Source organism: Mustela erminea, chromosome 14 (genome assembly GCF_009829155.1).
Source record: "Mustela erminea isolate mMusErm1 chromosome 14, mMusErm1.Pri, whole genome shotgun sequence".
Lineage (NCBI taxonomy): Eukaryota > Metazoa > Chordata > Mammalia > Carnivora > Mustelidae > Mustela > Mustela erminea.
The window spans coordinates 56790824-56808483 of NC_045627.1; the positions used below are offsets into that span (position 1 = coordinate 56790824).

Sequence of the window (17660 nt, forward strand, 5' to 3'; positions counted from 1 at the left end):
CTGTTGGCTGATGGAGAAAAAAGCTATCATGTTGTGGACAGATCAAGAGAGGAGCTAAGAGCCAAGCAACTGAGGGCAGTCTCCGGTTAACAGGCCAGCAACATACTGGGCCCCTTAGTGTGACAACCTGGAACACCTTGAATACTTCCAACAACTACATAAGCTTAAAAGCAGATCCTTCCCCAGTCAGGCCTCGGAGAAGACAGCAAGGCCAATCAGTTCGTTGATTGTAGCCTTTGAATGCCCTAAAACAGCTAAGCTGTTCTCAGATTCCTGGTCCACAGATACCATGACATAAGAAATGTCTTAAGCCATGTACTTGAGATAATATAGCTAAGTTAAAAAGATAACTAATAAAGCAATGTTCTTAAACTGTTTTGAAATTATAATCATAACAGGATTCAGGTTTCTTCCAGGGAAAACTCTTATTACTGTTTTAGAAAAGTTGTTTTTTATAAATGTATAATATTTATAAATGTGTAAGTCCATATATTCCCTCCAACAACATACATATAAAAGTATTACATCTATCTGTCAATTTAACACTTATAGAATTTATAAGCTACAAGGAAATTTGGAGAAGTGAGACAACTCACCCAAGTTCCTACAGTCAGTTAGTGACAAATCCGGGAGCAAAATTTGCCACATTGAAATGTGATTTTAGCATTCACAGTACATGCAACCAGGAGGAAAGTCTTGACAATCTTCCATTTTTAAAGTGTATACTATCAAAATCTTACAAGAACTCCCAAAAGACAAAAATTTTCTCACCTAGAAAGTATACTGCCATATGCAAGCTTAGCTTTAAGAAAGTCATCAGAGCTGAATAAAATGGCTTTTATTTGTATTTGACTCCCTATTTCACTCTGAAGCATTTCATGATACGTTTTTTAGCTTTTATATTTCATTCAGGATCTTATTAAATACGTATGAGCCATAGTAGATGCTGAGAAGGAAAGACAGCCTAGACTCTGCTCTCACAAAGCTGCTGGTTTGAAGTGCCATAGATAAATCTGTCTTGATTTCATCAAAGACTGTCTTAAAATGTTTTGCTAGATCCCCCGATAAGAAAGCCTTAATGCTGATGCACGCACAGACCCCAGCACTGAGTAAATGTACCTGCTGTTGCTAGACAGAAAGGAAACAGGAGGTACACAGGGACAGTGTGTTCCAAACTTCTAGCAGATGATGGAGCAAACCTCCCCACCCTATTACTGTGCAATTCCCCATAATTTCACTTTCAATAGTTTTTCATCTTATTTGATAATGACCCTGATAAGAAGAAAACCGAAATACTCAGCAATAGGCTGAGAGCAATTGGAATGATTCATCAGAGTGAACAATTGCGCAACCATTGTCAGGGGTAAAAAGTGGCTGAAAGTTGCACCAGTATAAACGCGTACTTTTGGACTTCTGCCAGAGGCCCAAGAAATGGCAATAGGTAAACTGCTGGGATGAGCTGGCAAAACCTTGCATCTCTTCTTTTTGGTGGATATTTATTGAGCATCTACTATCAATCAGATACTGTGCCAGATACTGGGAATGTAAAAACTGAATCAAATACCAGGTTGAACTTCGATAAAAATAAATTGCACTTGAGTTCTGTGACAGAACAATATATACAAGACCATACAGGAACATAAAGGATTAATTCTAGTGTGGGAGTCAGAGAAAGCATCTTGGAGAAGGTACAGTGTTTCTTTACAGGGTGATGAAAATGTTCTAAAAGTGATTGAGATGATGCTTGGACACCTTCTTGAATATAGTAAGAAGCATCAAATTGTATACTTTAAATGGGTGAGCTATATGATATGTAAATTATATCTCAATAAAACCGATACAAGAAAAAAACACAATAGAGGTAGAATCATGGAGTGCTCAAATGACCTCAATTTTTACATGTCTCAGTGCCCATGCCCTTTGACTTTCCACTTTTCTCACTAAAGAGATAGAGTCATTTCTCCACACATCAAACCTCAGTGGACCTATGACTTACTTTTTCTAATAAACTGCAGGGAAATGGCTCAGGGCCCGTTCTGAGCCAGGGACTCAAGAACTCTTCCATGTTTCCATTTGACATTTGCTCCTCCTCTGCCATTGCCATCAAACATACCTGAATTATCCTGATAGGAGATGAGAGACATTTGGTGTCCAAAAGATTCTCTTTAGTCATCCTCCCTGAGGTCTTCCTAGCTTAACCAAAAGCCAGTCAATTCCCAGACATGAATCCCAGTCATGACCAGAAACAAACAAACAAACAAAAATAGCACCCATTCAGTTTTGGGGGGGAAAGAGGTAACTGATGGAATCGTGCAACACATCATTCAAGAGTCATCTCATGAACTTCAAGAAAGAGGATAAAGAGTGTAGTGAATGAAATTCAGAGTTTCCTGGACACCCTCTCTTACAGAGAAGGAGCCGGAGAGTTAGAATACATACATTCAATTGTGTGTGTGTGTGTGTGTGTGTGTGTGTGTGTGTGTATAAAAATATAAAAATGCTGGTTAAAAGTAGTACAAAGTGGTTGGAAATTCCACAGTGACATTTTAAAATATAGCATGTACTGGGGTACCTAGCTGGCTTACTCAGTAGAACAGGCAACTCTTGATCTCAGGGTCATGAGTTCAAGCCCCACGCTGGGAGTGGAGCCTTCTTTAAAAAAAATATGTCAATAAAATATAGTATATACTATTTTGTATCTAATGGTGGTTAAATTGAAAAACATACCTTAATTTTTTCAGTATAAAAGTTTAGCCAAACAACATCACATCTGTGGTATTTGAGCCAAAGATGTATTACCTTGACCTATTCACAAGAAAATGTTAGAATAATCCAAATTGTGGGACATTCTAGCGAAACAACTGACCAGCACCTTGAAAAGTATCGAGGTCATAAGGGACAAAAAGAAGGATTTTCTCAGATTTGGAGGAAATAAAGGAAACATGGCAACTAGATGAAATGTGGAATCATTGGATTCTAGAACAGAAAAAGGACATTAGTGGTATGATTAGCAAATTTTGAACAATATCTATAGATTAGTGAATAGTAAAAAAAAAAAAAACTATTAAATCAAATGTTTATTTTCAGGTTTCAATAATTGTATAAATAAGTTCTCAACATTTGTTAGACCTGGGTGAAGAACTCTGTGTACTACTTTAGCAACCTTTTTGCAAGTTTAAAATTATTTCAAGATAAAATGCTTTTTAAATAAGAAAGTTAGGTGAAGAATAATGTGATCATATTTACACACTTTAAAAAAGTGTGTAATTTGTGTATGATTTGTGGACGTGCCAGACACTATTCTACATGCTGATGGTATAGCAGACAATAAGACAGAAAAAAAAACCCTAGACTCACTTGTAAGCAGACAGAAATTTACAAGATAATTTCAGCTGGTGCTGAATACTATGTAGAAAATAAAACAAGGGGCACCTGGGTGGTTCAGTGGGTTAAGCCTCTGCCTTCGGCTCAGGTCATGATCTCAGGGTCCTGGGATTGAGCCCCACATCGGGCTCTCTGCTCAGCAGGGACCCTGCTTCCTCCTCTCTCTCTGTGATCTCTGTCTGTCAAATAAATAAATTTTTTTAAAAAGAAAAGAAAAAAAAAGTCAGAGATTGATTGGAAAGGCTACTTGAGATTAAGTGGTGAGGAAAACTCTCTCTGAGGAAATGTTATTTTAATATGATCTGACTGACCTCAGGGGCCCACTTTGTGAAGTTATGGAAGGGACTTTCTAGGCCTGGAAAAGCAAAGCAAAGGCTCTGAGGCAGAAGCAAATAGGAAGTATGACAGGAAAAGAAAGTCTAGACTAGCCCAGGGCAGAATGGAACCAGGTCAGACTGGAGCATAGGGACTATTCAGAATAGGTAGCCCTGGGTAAGCGTTCAGGTACAAAAAGAAACCATTGCATGGTTTTAAGAGAGGTGGAACACACTGTGGCTGACATTCTTTGAAGTGTCTGGTTTTTTGTTGTTTGTTTGTTTGTTGTTTTCTGGTCAAAATTAACCTGTGAGAGGACAAGAGTGGAAGGAGGAGGTCCTGCGAGGATTGTGATCGCGGTAGGTCTAGAGAAGGAGGCATGGCGGCTTGACGAGGGTGGTCAGTGAGGGCAGAGAGCAGGGAATGGTTTAGGATATATTTTGTTGGAAGTGGAGCAAAACTTTGCAGATGGATTGGATGTGGGAAGTGAGGGAAAGCAATGTAGAGTGATTCCTTGTTTTCTTGGGCAACTTGTGTAGATTTGGGTACCAGACGACAGGGGATATTGATGGAGGAACAGTTTTCTTGGGAGAAAAAATCAGGAGTTCTTGGGGGGGAAAAGTCAAGAATTCCATTCTAGCTATATTTTAATTGAGACATTAGACCTTCATTATTTCAGGGTTTTTTGCAATGATTAATATGTGTGTACATATGTAGGCGTGTGTGTGTGTGTGTAAGCAAAAGTATATTGCCTTTCAGGAGCTTACATTTTGAAAAAAAAAAAAAAAGTAGGTTGAAGAACATTCAAAATTTGGCCAACCAGGTGCCTCAATTATTCAAATAGACAGGGAGCGTATCTCAACCTGGAGGAGTTACTGAAATGAGACTAATACATAGGAGAAATGGCTCCATCCTGAAACAAGCGGTTATAGAAGTCACAAAGAAAAGCAATGTATTAAATTTGTTCCTGAGCATGAACAATGCTGGGCATCCACAGGCAAACCTTTTTATAATCATCATCACCCATGTAAATACATCTTTCAAGAGAAGAACAATAGAGACCAGGCATATGGCCTTCAGGTTTAGAAAAGGGAACTTTGACCAAATGTGCATGTGGGAAGAGATATAATAGTAATTTTTTTCTTTATTAAAGGAACACCGCACAGGGAACCTGGGGACTACAGGAGTGTAACTGCAGGAGAGACTAGGGTACAGTGGTCAAGGAGGTAAGCCATGGCACCCCACAGGCCATGCTCTATTCCCACCAACATTGACTGGTTGTACAACTTAGTTCAAGTTCTCTAACTTCTCTGTGCCTCTATTGTTATCTGTAAAGCTGGGATAAGAATATGTGGTATGTGTAGTATGTGTAATGCCCGAGATCTCCCCTTTCCCAGATTCCCCTTAATGGGTGCTAGGAGTGTTACCAGAAGATGGCCTTCAGCTGTCAGCCCTCTGTGGGGATTGCCCTGGCTGAGGAAATTGTCTCTCCCAAGGTCGCAACTCCTTTCAGGGGCAGCCCACATCGAGTGACTGGTCAACAAGGGGTTTAAAGGCCTGAACTCCCAATTCAGAGCAGCCAGAAGGGCCTTCCAGCTCCAGAGCTCCACGTGGGGGTGGCCGATGCCTTCGCTGGGTTTTAACTTCAATGTCTCACTCTACCCTGTCCGGCTTCCTTCTCCTCCCTTCCCCAAGAGTTCGTCCCAAGACCTGTCCCTAAGAAACATCTTGCAGTGTTAATCTCCCCCTCGGAGACTGCTCCTGAGGGAGCCCAACCTGTGACATAAAAGTACCCTCCTCAAAGTTGGGGGGCTCAGGGGTAGGGAAGGAACAAATGAAACAAGATGGGATCAGGAGGGAGACAAACCAAAGGAGACTCTTAATCTCACAAAACAAACTGAGGGTTGCCGGGAGAGAGGGGTTAGGGAGAGGGTGGTGGGGTTATGGACATTGGGGAGGGTATGGGCTTGGTGAGTGCTGTGAAATGTGTAAACCTGGTGATTCACAGACCTGTATCCCTGGGGCTAATAATACATTATATGTTAATTTAAAAAAAAAATTTTTTTAAAAGTACTCTCCTCAGAGGGTATCCCTTAGAAATAAATGTCATTACACATAAAGCACTTCACAGAGTATGTGTACATAGAAAGTGAATAGAGCCATTTGCTACTGTTACTGAGGTGTTTTCTTACAAAGTTATCAGCATCTGCAATACTCTTCTTCCCCCAGCCATAAAAGGCACATTGCAGTGGCTTGAGTTTATCTTCCGTACATTGTAATAAATACCAATGAAGTTAACAGGTTTGTCTTAGGTGACAAGAAAAGAAAGAAATGTATTTCTGATCTATTTGATGCTTCTGGAATCCTTCATTCTTTATTGTCAGAGGAGCATTTTTGTGTTTGCAAACTGACTTTTAAAACCTTCTCTATTTATATACATATATATTTTATTTTTTAATTGAGAAAAGGCAGAAATGAACTGTATTTTTATTAGGCTGAGATTTACATACATCTTCTGACAAAGACTTCTTTATGACAGAAATTCACATTTATTGAGTCTTCTGAGATGAGAGGAAACACATATCCTGAGCTTAGTCCATTCTGTTCAGAAATAGTTCTTGTAACCAGAGGGCTGGATATTAAGCTCATTTTGTTGCTGCGTCTTATTTTTCTAGCTCATTCATAAGTAAAATAGAGATGAAACTTTTCCCATAAAACTAAAGATCCTAAAAACAAGAATAACCAGAGTGCTTTCATTCTTGAAGGCAATAAATAGAAGTCCACCTGAAGCTCAACTTGAAAAACAAATGTTATCCCAAAAAATCAGGTTCAACATTAGATTAGACCACACTCGAACACATCAGTTGGGGGGGGGGGGGAGAGTGACAAATGCAAGCTAGCTGGAAAAAAAAAAAAAAGGCTACAGTTGGTAAGAAGTTATCTTTGTATCAACTATGACTCTTCAAAGAGCAGTAGTTGCATAATGTGATTACCAGCCAAGTATACAACGTATACAACAAGTGACTATATTCCTCTTCCAATTGGAAAACCAAAATGGTTTTGATCCTGAATGCCTGTATTTTTCAAATATTATTCCCTGACACAAAGCCTTCACAGGGCAAACAGTTTTGCAAATAATCATCAAAAGAAGTTCCCTCTATCCCCTGTTCAGCGCAGGTTCCGGGCTGTTTGTTTCATATAGACCCATGTCCATTTGAAGGCTTTTGGGAGACTCCAAGTCACTATTCATGGCATTGGGGTCCATGCCTTCCCTCCAATGGGCACCTCATTTCTCAACCATGTATTGAATAAATTGGGACTGCCTGGCGTAAAGTTTGAGTTGATCATTGATGTCTACCCATTTCACTTTCTGGGTATCATCACCAGCTTCCAGATGAAGACCGTCGGTTATCTCACCTGTATCATCGTGGTAGTTCACAGCCTCTGTCTCCATCCACGAGTTATCTGTGTTGCGGGGATCATCCATGTAACCTTTATAGACACCAAGTGTTACTGATTGAATAGTTTGTGCAGCTGTTTCTCCAGCTCCGGAGTCTTTGCTCTAGATTTCTATAAGGAGTTCATGGCTTCCTCCCCAAATTCTGTCTTCAGTATGGTACTAATTTTCTCTCCTGGCTCCACCATTTCCCCTGGAATGGTCCATTCTCCACAGTCCTTCCTTTTGATGGCTACAAATTGCAGGACATCCCTCTTAGAAACAGGATGGATAATTTTCTTCCCCTTGCTATCATTTTTCCACTTAGTTAAGATGGGATCTGCAGCCTGATTGGGACCCCACCACCCTAGAAGCCCTCTGCCCATCAGCCCTGGCCAACCTGCGGGATTTCTATGCCTGCCATTCTCCACCTCATACAAACCATTTTGGCTCCTTCTTTCAACATGCCCACCCTCCTCATTGAATTTAGAAGAGAAGTTCCTGTCACCCACCAGAGGGTCTGCCCACATGGGCCAGGTCAAGACAGAACTGGCTGTGTACTGGACAGGCTTGTACTCCAGCCACTCAGCCTGCCAGCTTACCTTCTTGTCCGGGACCTGGCTTCCCTCCACTTTGGAACCAGGGTATGGAGAGGTCCTGGTCTTCTTGTGGGGGTTCTCAGCAGCAGCCTTTGAATCTGACATGATGAAGCTTGGAGGAAACCCACCTGAGGAAGGCGGATTCCAACCAGCGGAGATGTTGGGGCAGCTGCTGGGCCTGCAGGCCACAGAGGCCAAGGTCACGGACAGAGACACCATGGCTAACCACTTTGCCAGGCGTTCCCTGTTGCGCAGCCGGTGGGGGTTTCGGTGGAGCTCAGGGATGCAGAACCACGTGTGGAACCAATTGCGAATGGGGGCCACGTGGACGGGGGCAGGGGGGCGTACCCCGCCACCCCAGCCATGCAAGCCTTTTCATTTTACACTGAAAGGTTTTGACATATGGAAGGGCTTCCAGATGCCAAGTGCTGGGGTTGAGAACATCGCCCAAACACCTCCAACAAAATTAGCATCCAACGACAGCAAAAGTGCTTTCATGCTTACCGAGGTATTAGCCGTTAGGGATAGATTTAGTTCCCTAGGTCCAGAACCACAGTTTGGGAGAGGGAAGAATGAATGTAGTGGGGGTGGCAGGTGAGGTGGTTGGCGGATGGGTAGAGGGGGAACACAAAATGCCTTGTCTGGGATGACCAAAACCCTAGGGAGTGCAACCTCAGAGGAGGAAGAGAGCTCACTTGGTACACAGAACATGGTCCTTGTGGGAAATCCATGATGCACAAGATATGGGAGATGGTTCGAATCTTGGGTCCACCATCTACTCACCAAATGGCGTGGGCAAATTGCTTCATCTTTCTCTTCAAAGAAGTATTAGCTACAGCATGCCAGGAGCTGTGTTAAGCACAGAAGATTCTATTGAGGTCTGGACCTCATGACCTCTGCTCTTAAAGGATTCCAGTGGTAGAACTAACACTGGAAGGGCAGGGCCCTGGACTCCTTAAGAGCAGAACACAATCCAGTTCAATCCCAGCATCCCCTCCTTCCCTGGGACCTTCTTGGGCTAAGTTACTTAAACTCACTTCAGAATCCTCATGTGTAACATGAAATAATAATATCCATCTCATAGGGTTGTGCTGACAATTAAGTGGGATATTACACGTGAGTCTGTTTGACAGAATTTAGCCCACTGTATGCACTCAGACATGCTACTTGTCATTACTCTAATTATCATTACCTTTTTGACCCTGCACCTTGAAAATAGCAGGACAGTTGCAATAATTATGGGAATTGAGCAACTCAGATATGAGGTCAGAATTAAACAACCTACGATTTCTCTGTGTAGAGAAATTCAGGCTGAGAAATAATGGCATCTCTATCCTAAAATGATAAATAATGAGCAGAAGAGGCACTAGCTAAGTCATTATATCCAAGAAAACAAACCCTAGGGAAGGATATCTTAACATAAAACACATAGTTTTAGAACAAATGGAATACTGTATATACTCTAATTGAAACCCAAAGGATATTTAGCATTTCCTACAGGTTGTTCTATGTTACACCAGTCCCATAAGTGATTTGATGGTCAAACATGTTTGGGAAATTCTACATATTTCACCACTCTCCCTTAGAAATTCAGGGTTCACATTACTGTTTGACAAATCCTATGAGTTCCGGTAAAAACAAACCGACCAAGCCCAAACTATTTAATTCTGTTTCACTTAGTAATTTTCAGATTACCTGACCAGAGAATGCTTTGTTTATGCAATCGTTGGTATTATTTTAGGAACACATCTCCTTAACTTCAGAAAAGTTTCAAAATGTGTACATGTGTGCTTGAGGGTAGGTTGCTAACCATTTGAAGTTATCACCCTCACAATGCAAGGCAGCTGTTGAAAAGTCATTCATCACCCTCTTAAAGAAACCTAAGCTAAATGAGCCAGGACTCCGGAAGGCTTGAAACCCAGAAATAACTGGAATTATTGGGAACAAAAAGTAGAAAAGGACTAACAGCATAGAAATATGAGACCTGGCCATCATCAACCATTGTCATCATTATCATTGTCGAAAATTTGCTGTGTGCACTGTGCTAAGAACTGGTAGGAAAGAAAGATGATTATTAAGAGATATATTCCCAGGTCTATAAGTTGTGTCTTCCTATGCTTGCATTGATTTTCAATTGTGGGATTCTTATTCCTCTGAGTCTCCTGGAGATGTAGTAGGAAAACCACTGATGTGAGAATCTAAACATGTTGGAAGAAGACACTTATAAATTCCTCATATAATTATTTCCAGGCATCATAATGTAACTCATAAGAAACAAATAAAGCAGCAGTCTTTCAACTGGTTCTAGCTTTCCACCACCATAGGCTATGTAACTTTGTACCTGACACTCGGCTTCTCTGGGTCTTAGTATCTCATGATGAAAAGAATCAGTTGGCCTCTGTTAGCTGCTAAAGTCCTTCCAGCTTTAACATTTTATGATTCTAGGATCTTTGAAAATCTCATTATTGGAAGGCCAAGATCGATTTTTGCTCTGAATCAAAAAAACAAAAACAAAAACAAAAAACCCAACAACAACCAAACAAACAAACAAAAACAAACAAACCAAAAACCCTGCAGATGTTCAAATATAAACAACAAGATGCTCGGGGTCGGGGTTGGGGGCAAGAGACACTTGAGGAAAGCAAGGGAGCAGGGAAGGCCTGGTATGTCCAGTACAACGCAGAAATACAGTGAGCCAAAGATGATTTCACAGAACACCTACCCAGAAAGGAACATTAAAACTAGTAATGAAAGGTTTTGCTTGTTTTTACTATCATCAAAGAGAAGAAAGTTAAATCAGACCATTAGATGATCAAGGTGCAAAAGGTACCCAAAGGGAAAGAAATGAAGTATGATAGTTGAGACCAAAAGAATTATTTGCTGGGAAGCCACTGGGGAAACTCTCTTTTCTAAATTGTCATCCAAAGCAGAAAAACAAACAGCACTCAACAGAGAATGTTCTGGTCTATGCAGGAGAAAGCCCTGAAGGAATTTTAAGCACAATCAGAGAACAAATCTTTGGTCTACCGCTATGAACTCTTCTTGGGCCAGAGATGGCCTGCGTGATTCCCGTTTTATCAAGAATATTATGGAAGGCAGAGTGGGGATGGAGAGGACCAGGCTGATTACAGGACCCCAGGAGTGCAATAACCCCTAATCATCCTTCTAGCCTCTCTTTGGGAAGCAGAAACAAGTGGTATCCGCAAAACTGGATTACTATAAATTATCCATCTCTTCCTAAAGTGATGTTAAAGCTCAACTTGTTGTTGCCTGGGTGGCTCAGAGGGTTAAAGCCTCTGCTTTTGGCTCAGGTCATGATCTCAGGGTCCTGGGATTGAGTCCTACATCGGGCTCTCTGCTCAACAGGGAGCCTGCTTCCCTTCCTCTCCCTCTGCCTGCCTCTCTGCCTACTTGTGATCTCTGTCTGTCAAATAAATAAATAAAATCTTAAAAAAAAAAAAAGCTCAACTTCTGAAAAAAATCAGGAAGGAAAGCAATGAAGAGCTTTTCTCTTCGCTTTAAGGTGATAATACTGATAATAAATAATAATAATAATAATAATAATAAAATAATTACCATTTACTAAGTGCTCTCTGTGTACCGGTCTGTGGCACACTGGTCAATGAGTGATCAAGGTATTGGGTCATTAGTCTGGTTTTGAAGTCAAAGAGAAAAATGGGACAGTGATTAACTTTTTTTAAGATTAAAGAAAACTGCCTTTTAAGAAGTGACTTAGGCAGGATAATTAACGCAGCCATATATAGAATGGGGGCCATCTACAATTTAGCCTAAGAAATCTGAAGTAAAATGTGTAACAATGAGAGTCAAATAAGCTTTATTTATAGGAGAGGTAAGTTTCCGTGTGTGTGGTGTGATGTGAAGGTGTTAGGAAAGTCCAGCTGGCCCCCCAAAAATGGCTTCCTGGCCCTCTTAAAATACTTCCTGGATTTACACCATTAAAATAACCCCCTTTGAATGCAGTTTGTATTGTAAAATACACATTTATTTCACATTCAGCTGTTGTAATGCTTTCTGGAGAATTAATGGAGCAGGCCAACAACTAGCTAAGGATGTCAACCAAGGAAACAAAGATTTGGAGAGGGGGAGGAACCCTTTCAAGGACGTGTGTGTGTGTGTGTGTGTGTGTGTGTGTGTGTGTGGCATCGCTCCAGTCAGTTCAGTAGCCATGGGTGCCTGCTAGACCCCAGATCCTGAGCTAGGTCCCAGAGATGAAAGGGTAAGTCAAGGGGAAGTTCATTGCCTCAAGAAGCTTACAGTCCAGAAAGTGAACTACATGAAACTCATGGGGAGTTCTGAAATGTGGAACCAGAGACTCAGGAAGGAAAGGTGGAGGGGCAAAGAAGAGTCTCTTCCATCACAAGATATTGAAGGCTTGGGCAATGGGTTAAAGGAAGGCATCTTTTTGGTCCCAGGGAACTCCCCCAAGGAACCATCCAAACTGAAGCTGGTAGGTTTCCCACTCAGTAGGCTACAGGATTTGATTCAATGATTCTTTTTCATTCTTTGAAATTTAGATTAGTCAAATTTGACTATCTCAGAGCTCCTAAGCTAGATTGCTGCCTCCTTCTGCCAGAACTCCACTATCCGCAGTCAGTCCTGATTGTACAGTGGGATTGCTGAGGCCGGCGTTAGAGCGGGCAGCAGGGGAGGGAGAGGAACAGCAAGTGGGAGCATAATGGAGAACTTCTTTAAACCGTAAACCGGAGGAGCACCATGTTTTCAGATGACATTCAACGAGCCCCCTAAGACATAGCTTCTAGGAATGGAGAGAACACTCAATTACAGCCAAAAAGATTTGGGAACAAGTTCTGACTCTAGTAAATACCGGCTAGCAGAATAGCCATGGGAAATCCTAATAATATACACCTCTATTTATGGGAGACTGACTACATGCCAGGCACTGTGCTTTGTGTTTTACCCGTAAAAACACTGAATTCTCACGACGACCCACTGGGGTAGATTCTCTCATTTCCTATTTTATAGAGGAGGAATCTTAAACACAGATAAGTTCAAGGTCATATAATCTCACATGTGTCAAAGCAGGCATTTGAACACAGGTAGTCAAACTCGAATGTCTGCATTTAGCTACTGTCATATTCCAGTTACCTAAGCCTGTTAGGCCTCAAGTCATTCACTTTAAAAATGGACGTGATGGGCCAGCCAATGTCTTGACTTCTTTCTGGCTTTAGAACATTACAATTCTAATTATATGAATTATACTCATACTCAGTATTCTTAAGGTTAATCTGTGTTTCTGAGTAGTCTGTCTTAGAGAACTGAAATGTAAAGGCAAATATCTGAAACCCAGTCTTAGATCCCAGCTGTACCTTTTGTTCAGTCAAACTGGACCATATTAGTCACTGTTCCACCAAAAAGGCCTTTCCTCGATCTCCATTTATTGAATTCTACCCACCTTTTCAAAAGCCAGATAAAATGCCAAGTTAGAGCGCAGATCTATTAGGCTGTTGGGGGTTGAGATTTGGGGGGAATATTTGAGCTCGTGGAAGGAAAAGACGTAGGGTTAGGAAGAGGAAAGGGTGGAGGGAGACACTCACAGATACAGAAAGCTAAGAGCAGTGATGTTGGTGACCTGCACCAGCAAAGCCTTCCTTCTGACGGGCAATAGTGAAGCCACCAAAGTTATATTCACCGTCGCCCAGCTAGTGGATAAGGTGAAGATGAAATGTTAAATATCTAGCACAATGTCTGCAGGGGACCATAGTTCCAAATTCCATGGCCTACCATAGGAATCTGCTCCTCTCGTTCATGCTGAAGAAGGCTTCATCCTACCCAGGAAGGAGTAGGACAAACCGAGGTGAGCAGAGACTCCAGGGAGAAAAGAGAAGTTAGGAGGCTGTCTACTAGAACAGTTAGAAAAAAATGAGAACTAGAGAATAAGAGAGAAAAAAAAAGAAATATAAGGGAATTATAGTAGAAAAGAGGACAGAAGAAGAATAGAAGCAAAAAGTGCAAAAGGGGAACAGAGGGAGGAAGGGAGTTCTGGGGCTTAGAAAGAAAGTTGGTTCTGCTCCTGCAGAATCCCAGAGTCCCAGAGGTAAGCAGGTGCCTCGCCCAAGCTCGGAATGCCAGTGGCTTGCCACCGTGCTCTCTGTTCCACCTCCTTTTCCTACTCTGCTCTGACCCCTGCCTGCTCTCTGTCGTCTTGTCCACTGGCTTCTGCTTTCTACCACTGGGTGGCCCTGGAGGGTGGGAGGAAGAAACCAGGGGATTCCTCTGATTTGGGAGGGACCTCCGGCAGTCATTGTTACTTCCTTCACGGCTCCAGCTCTCACTGGGCAAGACCTTCATGGTTCTGGCAGCTTCTTCCCTTTGTCCCCTGAGCCCTAGGGGAGGAGGTGCATCCAGCAGTTGCTAATCTCAGGATTGCCTCACCTTCCTTTGGTGGCACTTCCAGTTCTCTCAGCACCTTTGTACCTAGTTTGTTGCAATAAATCATCACTGTTGAACTGCCTGGGAATGAAAACGTTCACTTGGATTTACCCTCAGAGTTTAAAGACAGCTTTCCCAGTGGGACTGGAAGCAGTGAATCTAAAGAGAGAAAGAAATCTAGCCATCCCAAGAGTCAGGAAGGGTCTGGGTCTACTTCCCCAGGGTTTGACTCAGAGTTGAGGGACTCTTAGCCTAGGAATTATCTGTAAAATGAATGAGTTCATGGCCATTCGTGTCTATTCCTCCATGATTTACCATACTCACTTTAATCACCTTGAGCCTGAGCTTAAGGAACATCTCAGTTTTATTCCCCCAAGGGTTATCAAGTACCCATTATGAGTAGAGATGGCACATAGCTAAGTGTGGTGGGGAAGAACGCAAAGACACAGGCAGAAATGGAGGGCAGTTTCAGTTTTTGGAAGTGTCTGCTTTTTTCTGAGGTTTGCAGACTATCAGGAGACCCTCTTGATAGAGACTCTCTTGAGTTTTTTTCAGTACAGACAGAGCTGCAGACACTCAGTGACGGTTTTATTCTTACAGTGTTCATCTCTCCCATCCCCAGGGCCATGCTGAAACCAGGCTCTTGTTTTTAAAGAATCCGCAGACTAGTAGGGGCACAGAGTGGGCACCTGACTGAGCCAGACTGATGCCAACCGCAAGAGGTGGATTCCGCACGGGGTTCGGGGAGATGGCACAGAGATGGTAGGAGACGCTAGACAAGCTGAGCCTACGAGGGTTTGACAAGCTGAGGGACCTTCGGGGTTTTCTGGGGTTTGGGCAGAGAACAGAACAGGATCAAAATCAGTCTTGAAAGAACAGAGGCATCTAAGGTGTTGTCTACAGGCAAGGGTTTTGGGGGTGAGGGTTGGGCAGTGAAGGGGAGACAGGTGGAGGCCCAGCCATGGATCCGAGACTAAGGAATTGGGGTTTGAGGCCAGGGGAGTCATCTGGGATCTTAGGCATCATGCGGCAAGGTCACTTCTGGGATGGCAACTTGAATCCTGCGTGAGGACAGAATACAAGCAGAGAAGCTGGAGGCCGGGAAGAAACCGAGCCCCCAGAGAGAGAGAGCTTGTAGAGGAAGGTGAGGGTTGGGCAGTTAAGGGGAGACAGGTGGAGGCCCAGCCATGGATCCGAGACTAAGGAATTGGGGTTTGAGGCCAGGGGAGTCATCTGGGATCTTAGGCATCATGCGGCAAGGTCACTTCTGGGATGGCAACTTGAATCCTGCGTGAGGACAGAATACAAGCAGAGAAGCTGGAGGCCGGGAAGAAACCGAGCCCCCAGAGAGAGAGAGCTTGTAGAGGAAGGTTCGGCTTGACCATCGCCGAAGGGGCACATTGAGCTGCGGCTTTCTGTCCATTCAAGGGCAAGCTTCCTCCGTCTGTTGGGGGTGGGGGGGAGTGCCCCTTTTACGGCTGAATGATACGAAGTCTCCAGCCTCCGAAGTTTCGAATTTCTCCTTGCCAAGGTCGCGCCACTACAGGTGGGCGATCGCGAGCCTTGGGCCCACGAGTGGCTCTACGGCCGCCCCCGGTGGCCGCTGCTGCTCGTCCCCTCCAGGCCCGGGCGCCGCCGCGGGCCGTGCCGGGCAGGGCGCTCCGGGAGCTGCGCGGCTGCTGCTCGAGGAGGCCTGGCGGGCGGCGGCGAGAGGCTGTGCCCCAGTTTGTGTCCAATCAGGGAGTGCGGGCTGTGCCCCGAGCCGGGCAGCAATGCGTAAACAAACCCACGGCAACTCCTCCGCCCCCTCGGCGCGCTCGCCCCGCGCCCGCCGCCGCCGCCGCCGCCGCCGGCTCCGCTCTCCTCGCGCCCGCCCGCCGGGCCGGCCCCCCCACCCGCCCGCGCCGCTCGCACCCCCGCTGCCCCGCCCCGCCCCCGCCGGCGCGGGCTCCCTCACCTACCGCCCCACGCGCGCGCGCTCGCGCACCACGCGCCCCGCGCGGCCCGCCCGGATCGTGGCCTCCGGAGAGCAAGGTAAGGGCGATGCGCGGGGACCCGGGCGCCTCTCCCGCCCGGCGCGGCCCGGGGAAGTTTCTGGCGTCGCCGCTTTCCGCCGGGCCAGGGGTGGGGGCGGAGGGGGAAGGCCCCCGGCGCCGGGAGAGCCTGGCGGGCGGGAGGGGGCCGCCCGGCGCCCGGGGGGTCACAAGTTGCCCACGCTGACATTGGCGCGGGCTGGCGGGCTGCGCGGCGGGGCGGGCGTCGCGCGGAGAGGGGCTGGAGGCGCGGCGGGGCCGGGCGCGGTGCGGGCGAGGGGAGGGCCCCGAGGAACTTTCTCCTCCCCAGAGGGGCTCCTTTCAGCCCCGGCCGCGGCCCCGCCTCGGGAGCAGCCGGCTCCGGGCTGGAGGGAGACCATGAAATGTGTTTGAAGAAGCTGACGCAGTTTGTGACGCTCGCGGCTTCCTGACGGGGACCGGCAGGAGCAGCGCCTTCTGCGAGGAGGGACGAGCCGGGGCGGCGCTCGGGCCCTTCCCCCGCCCTGGAGCCGCGCGCCCCGGCGCCTAGTTCGGGGGCCGCGGGCTTTGGGCGCGAGCATCCAGCCCGGGCCGGGAGACTGGCCCCGGCAGCGCGCGTCGCTTCCGTTTTGATTAGCTCGGGTTATTATATAAGATGTCACGGAGAGGGAAGGGGCGAGCGGGAGGCGCGTTGGCGAGGGCGCGTCGGCCTTCGTCGGGTGGCGGGGAGGGGCGAGAGGCAGGGCCGGGCGGGGACCCACCTGTGCGCCCTCCGCGCCCCCTGCGGGCGCCGCTGGCGCGCGTGCTGCGGGCCGGGGGGCCGGGGGCCGGGAGGGACGGGCGGACGTGTCCGCCGCTCCCCTCCCGGCCCCAGAAACACTTGGGCAGCGGCCGAAGCATGTTGCTGTTTCCTCTCCGCCGCCTGGCCTGGGTCTACACGTTTCTGGCTCCAGGCATTCGTACTTTGAAACATTTGTTTAATATTAAGGAAGCTGCGTGTGCGGCGGTCATAGTACGCCCGGAACGTGTGGCCGTGAGCTCCAGGGCGGTGAATGAATCATCGCCCGCGGACCGGGCGCCGATGATTCATGCGGGGTACACACGCGCGCGTACTCGCCGTGTGCCTCTGACCCAGGGACAGCCGCCCTTCTGCAGCGATGACGCCTGGAGGGGCGGGGGAGAGTTCATGCAAAAGAACCGCGGCTTGTTTTTCCCCTTCTTACACAATTTGGGGGAACTTTGGGGTGTCAGGTACCCCAGATTTCCCGAATCTTGCTTCCCATTCTTGGAAGGGTTGCAGGATTACACCTGGCTGCATTAATGAGTCGGTGGAGGAGCGCTGATTCGCAGCGATGCTGGGTCCTGTCTCATTCAGAATTTGGTTGGTGTCAAGTGAGGTATTGGGTTCTGAAGCAGTCCTTCTAGTAATCGCCTGTGGTTAAGTACCGCTAAAGTAATTAGCAAAAACTTTAAAAGTTAGTGGATCTTAAAATAAAAACAAGT

At 45.8% G+C, this 17660-nt stretch overlaps 2 protein-coding genes across 6 annotated transcripts in view; one reads left to right on the plus strand and one right to left on the minus strand.

The window, feature by feature from the left end:
• Positions 1–6171: 6171 nt before the first annotated feature.
• Positions 6172–16126, minus strand: LOC116573755 (ADP-ribose pyrophosphatase, mitochondrial-like). Of its 4 annotated transcripts, none has more exons than XR_004278980.1 (5): positions 13498–15269; positions 8518–8583; positions 7738–7912; positions 7117–7388; positions 6172–6425 (listed from the first exon to the last, which is right to left on the minus strand). XR_004278980.1 is itself a non-coding variant. In XM_032314090.1 (5 exons), exons 2-5 carry the CDS (start codon positions 13521–13523, stop codon positions 7308–7310), a joined length of 348 nt encoding a protein of 115 aa, XP_032169981.1. In that variant the 5' UTR covers positions 13524–13541; positions 16107–16126; the 3' UTR covers positions 7097–7307. The 4 variants fall into 4 exon arrangements, 3 of the variants coding, with proteins under 3 accessions (XP_032169981.1, XP_032169978.1, XP_032169979.1); XM_032314090.1 differs by lacking the exon at positions 6172–6425 and adding an exon at positions 16107–16126 and having other exon boundaries at positions 7097–7388; positions 13498–13541; XM_032314087.1 differs by lacking the exon at positions 6172–6425 and adding an exon at positions 9719–9785 and having other exon boundaries at positions 7097–7388.
• PCGF5 (polycomb group ring finger 5) overlaps positions 16117–17660 on the plus strand; it is a 115972-nt gene continuing 114428 nt past the window's right edge. For both annotated transcript variants that reach the window (XM_032314084.1, XM_032314086.1), the window contains exon 1: positions 16117–16179. The gene's annotated coding sequence lies outside the window, so the exon portion shown is untranslated. The remainder of the gene's footprint in view (positions 16180–17660) is intronic.

Excerpts from the sequence above, each read along its gene's own strand:
- LOC116573755 (XM_032314090.1), bottom strand. The coding sequence starts at position 13,523 with ATGAACGAGAGGAGCAGATTCCTATG. Across the intron at positions 8,584-13,497 it reads GAGAGGAGCAGATTCCTATG|CTCCTGGCATGCTGTAGCTA; the intron begins GTAGGCCATGGA and ends TGCTTAACACAG. Across the intron at positions 7,389-7,737 it reads GCCAGGTCCCGGACAAGAAG|CCATCAAAAGGAAGGACTGT; the intron begins GTAAGCTGGCAG and ends TGCAATTTGTAG.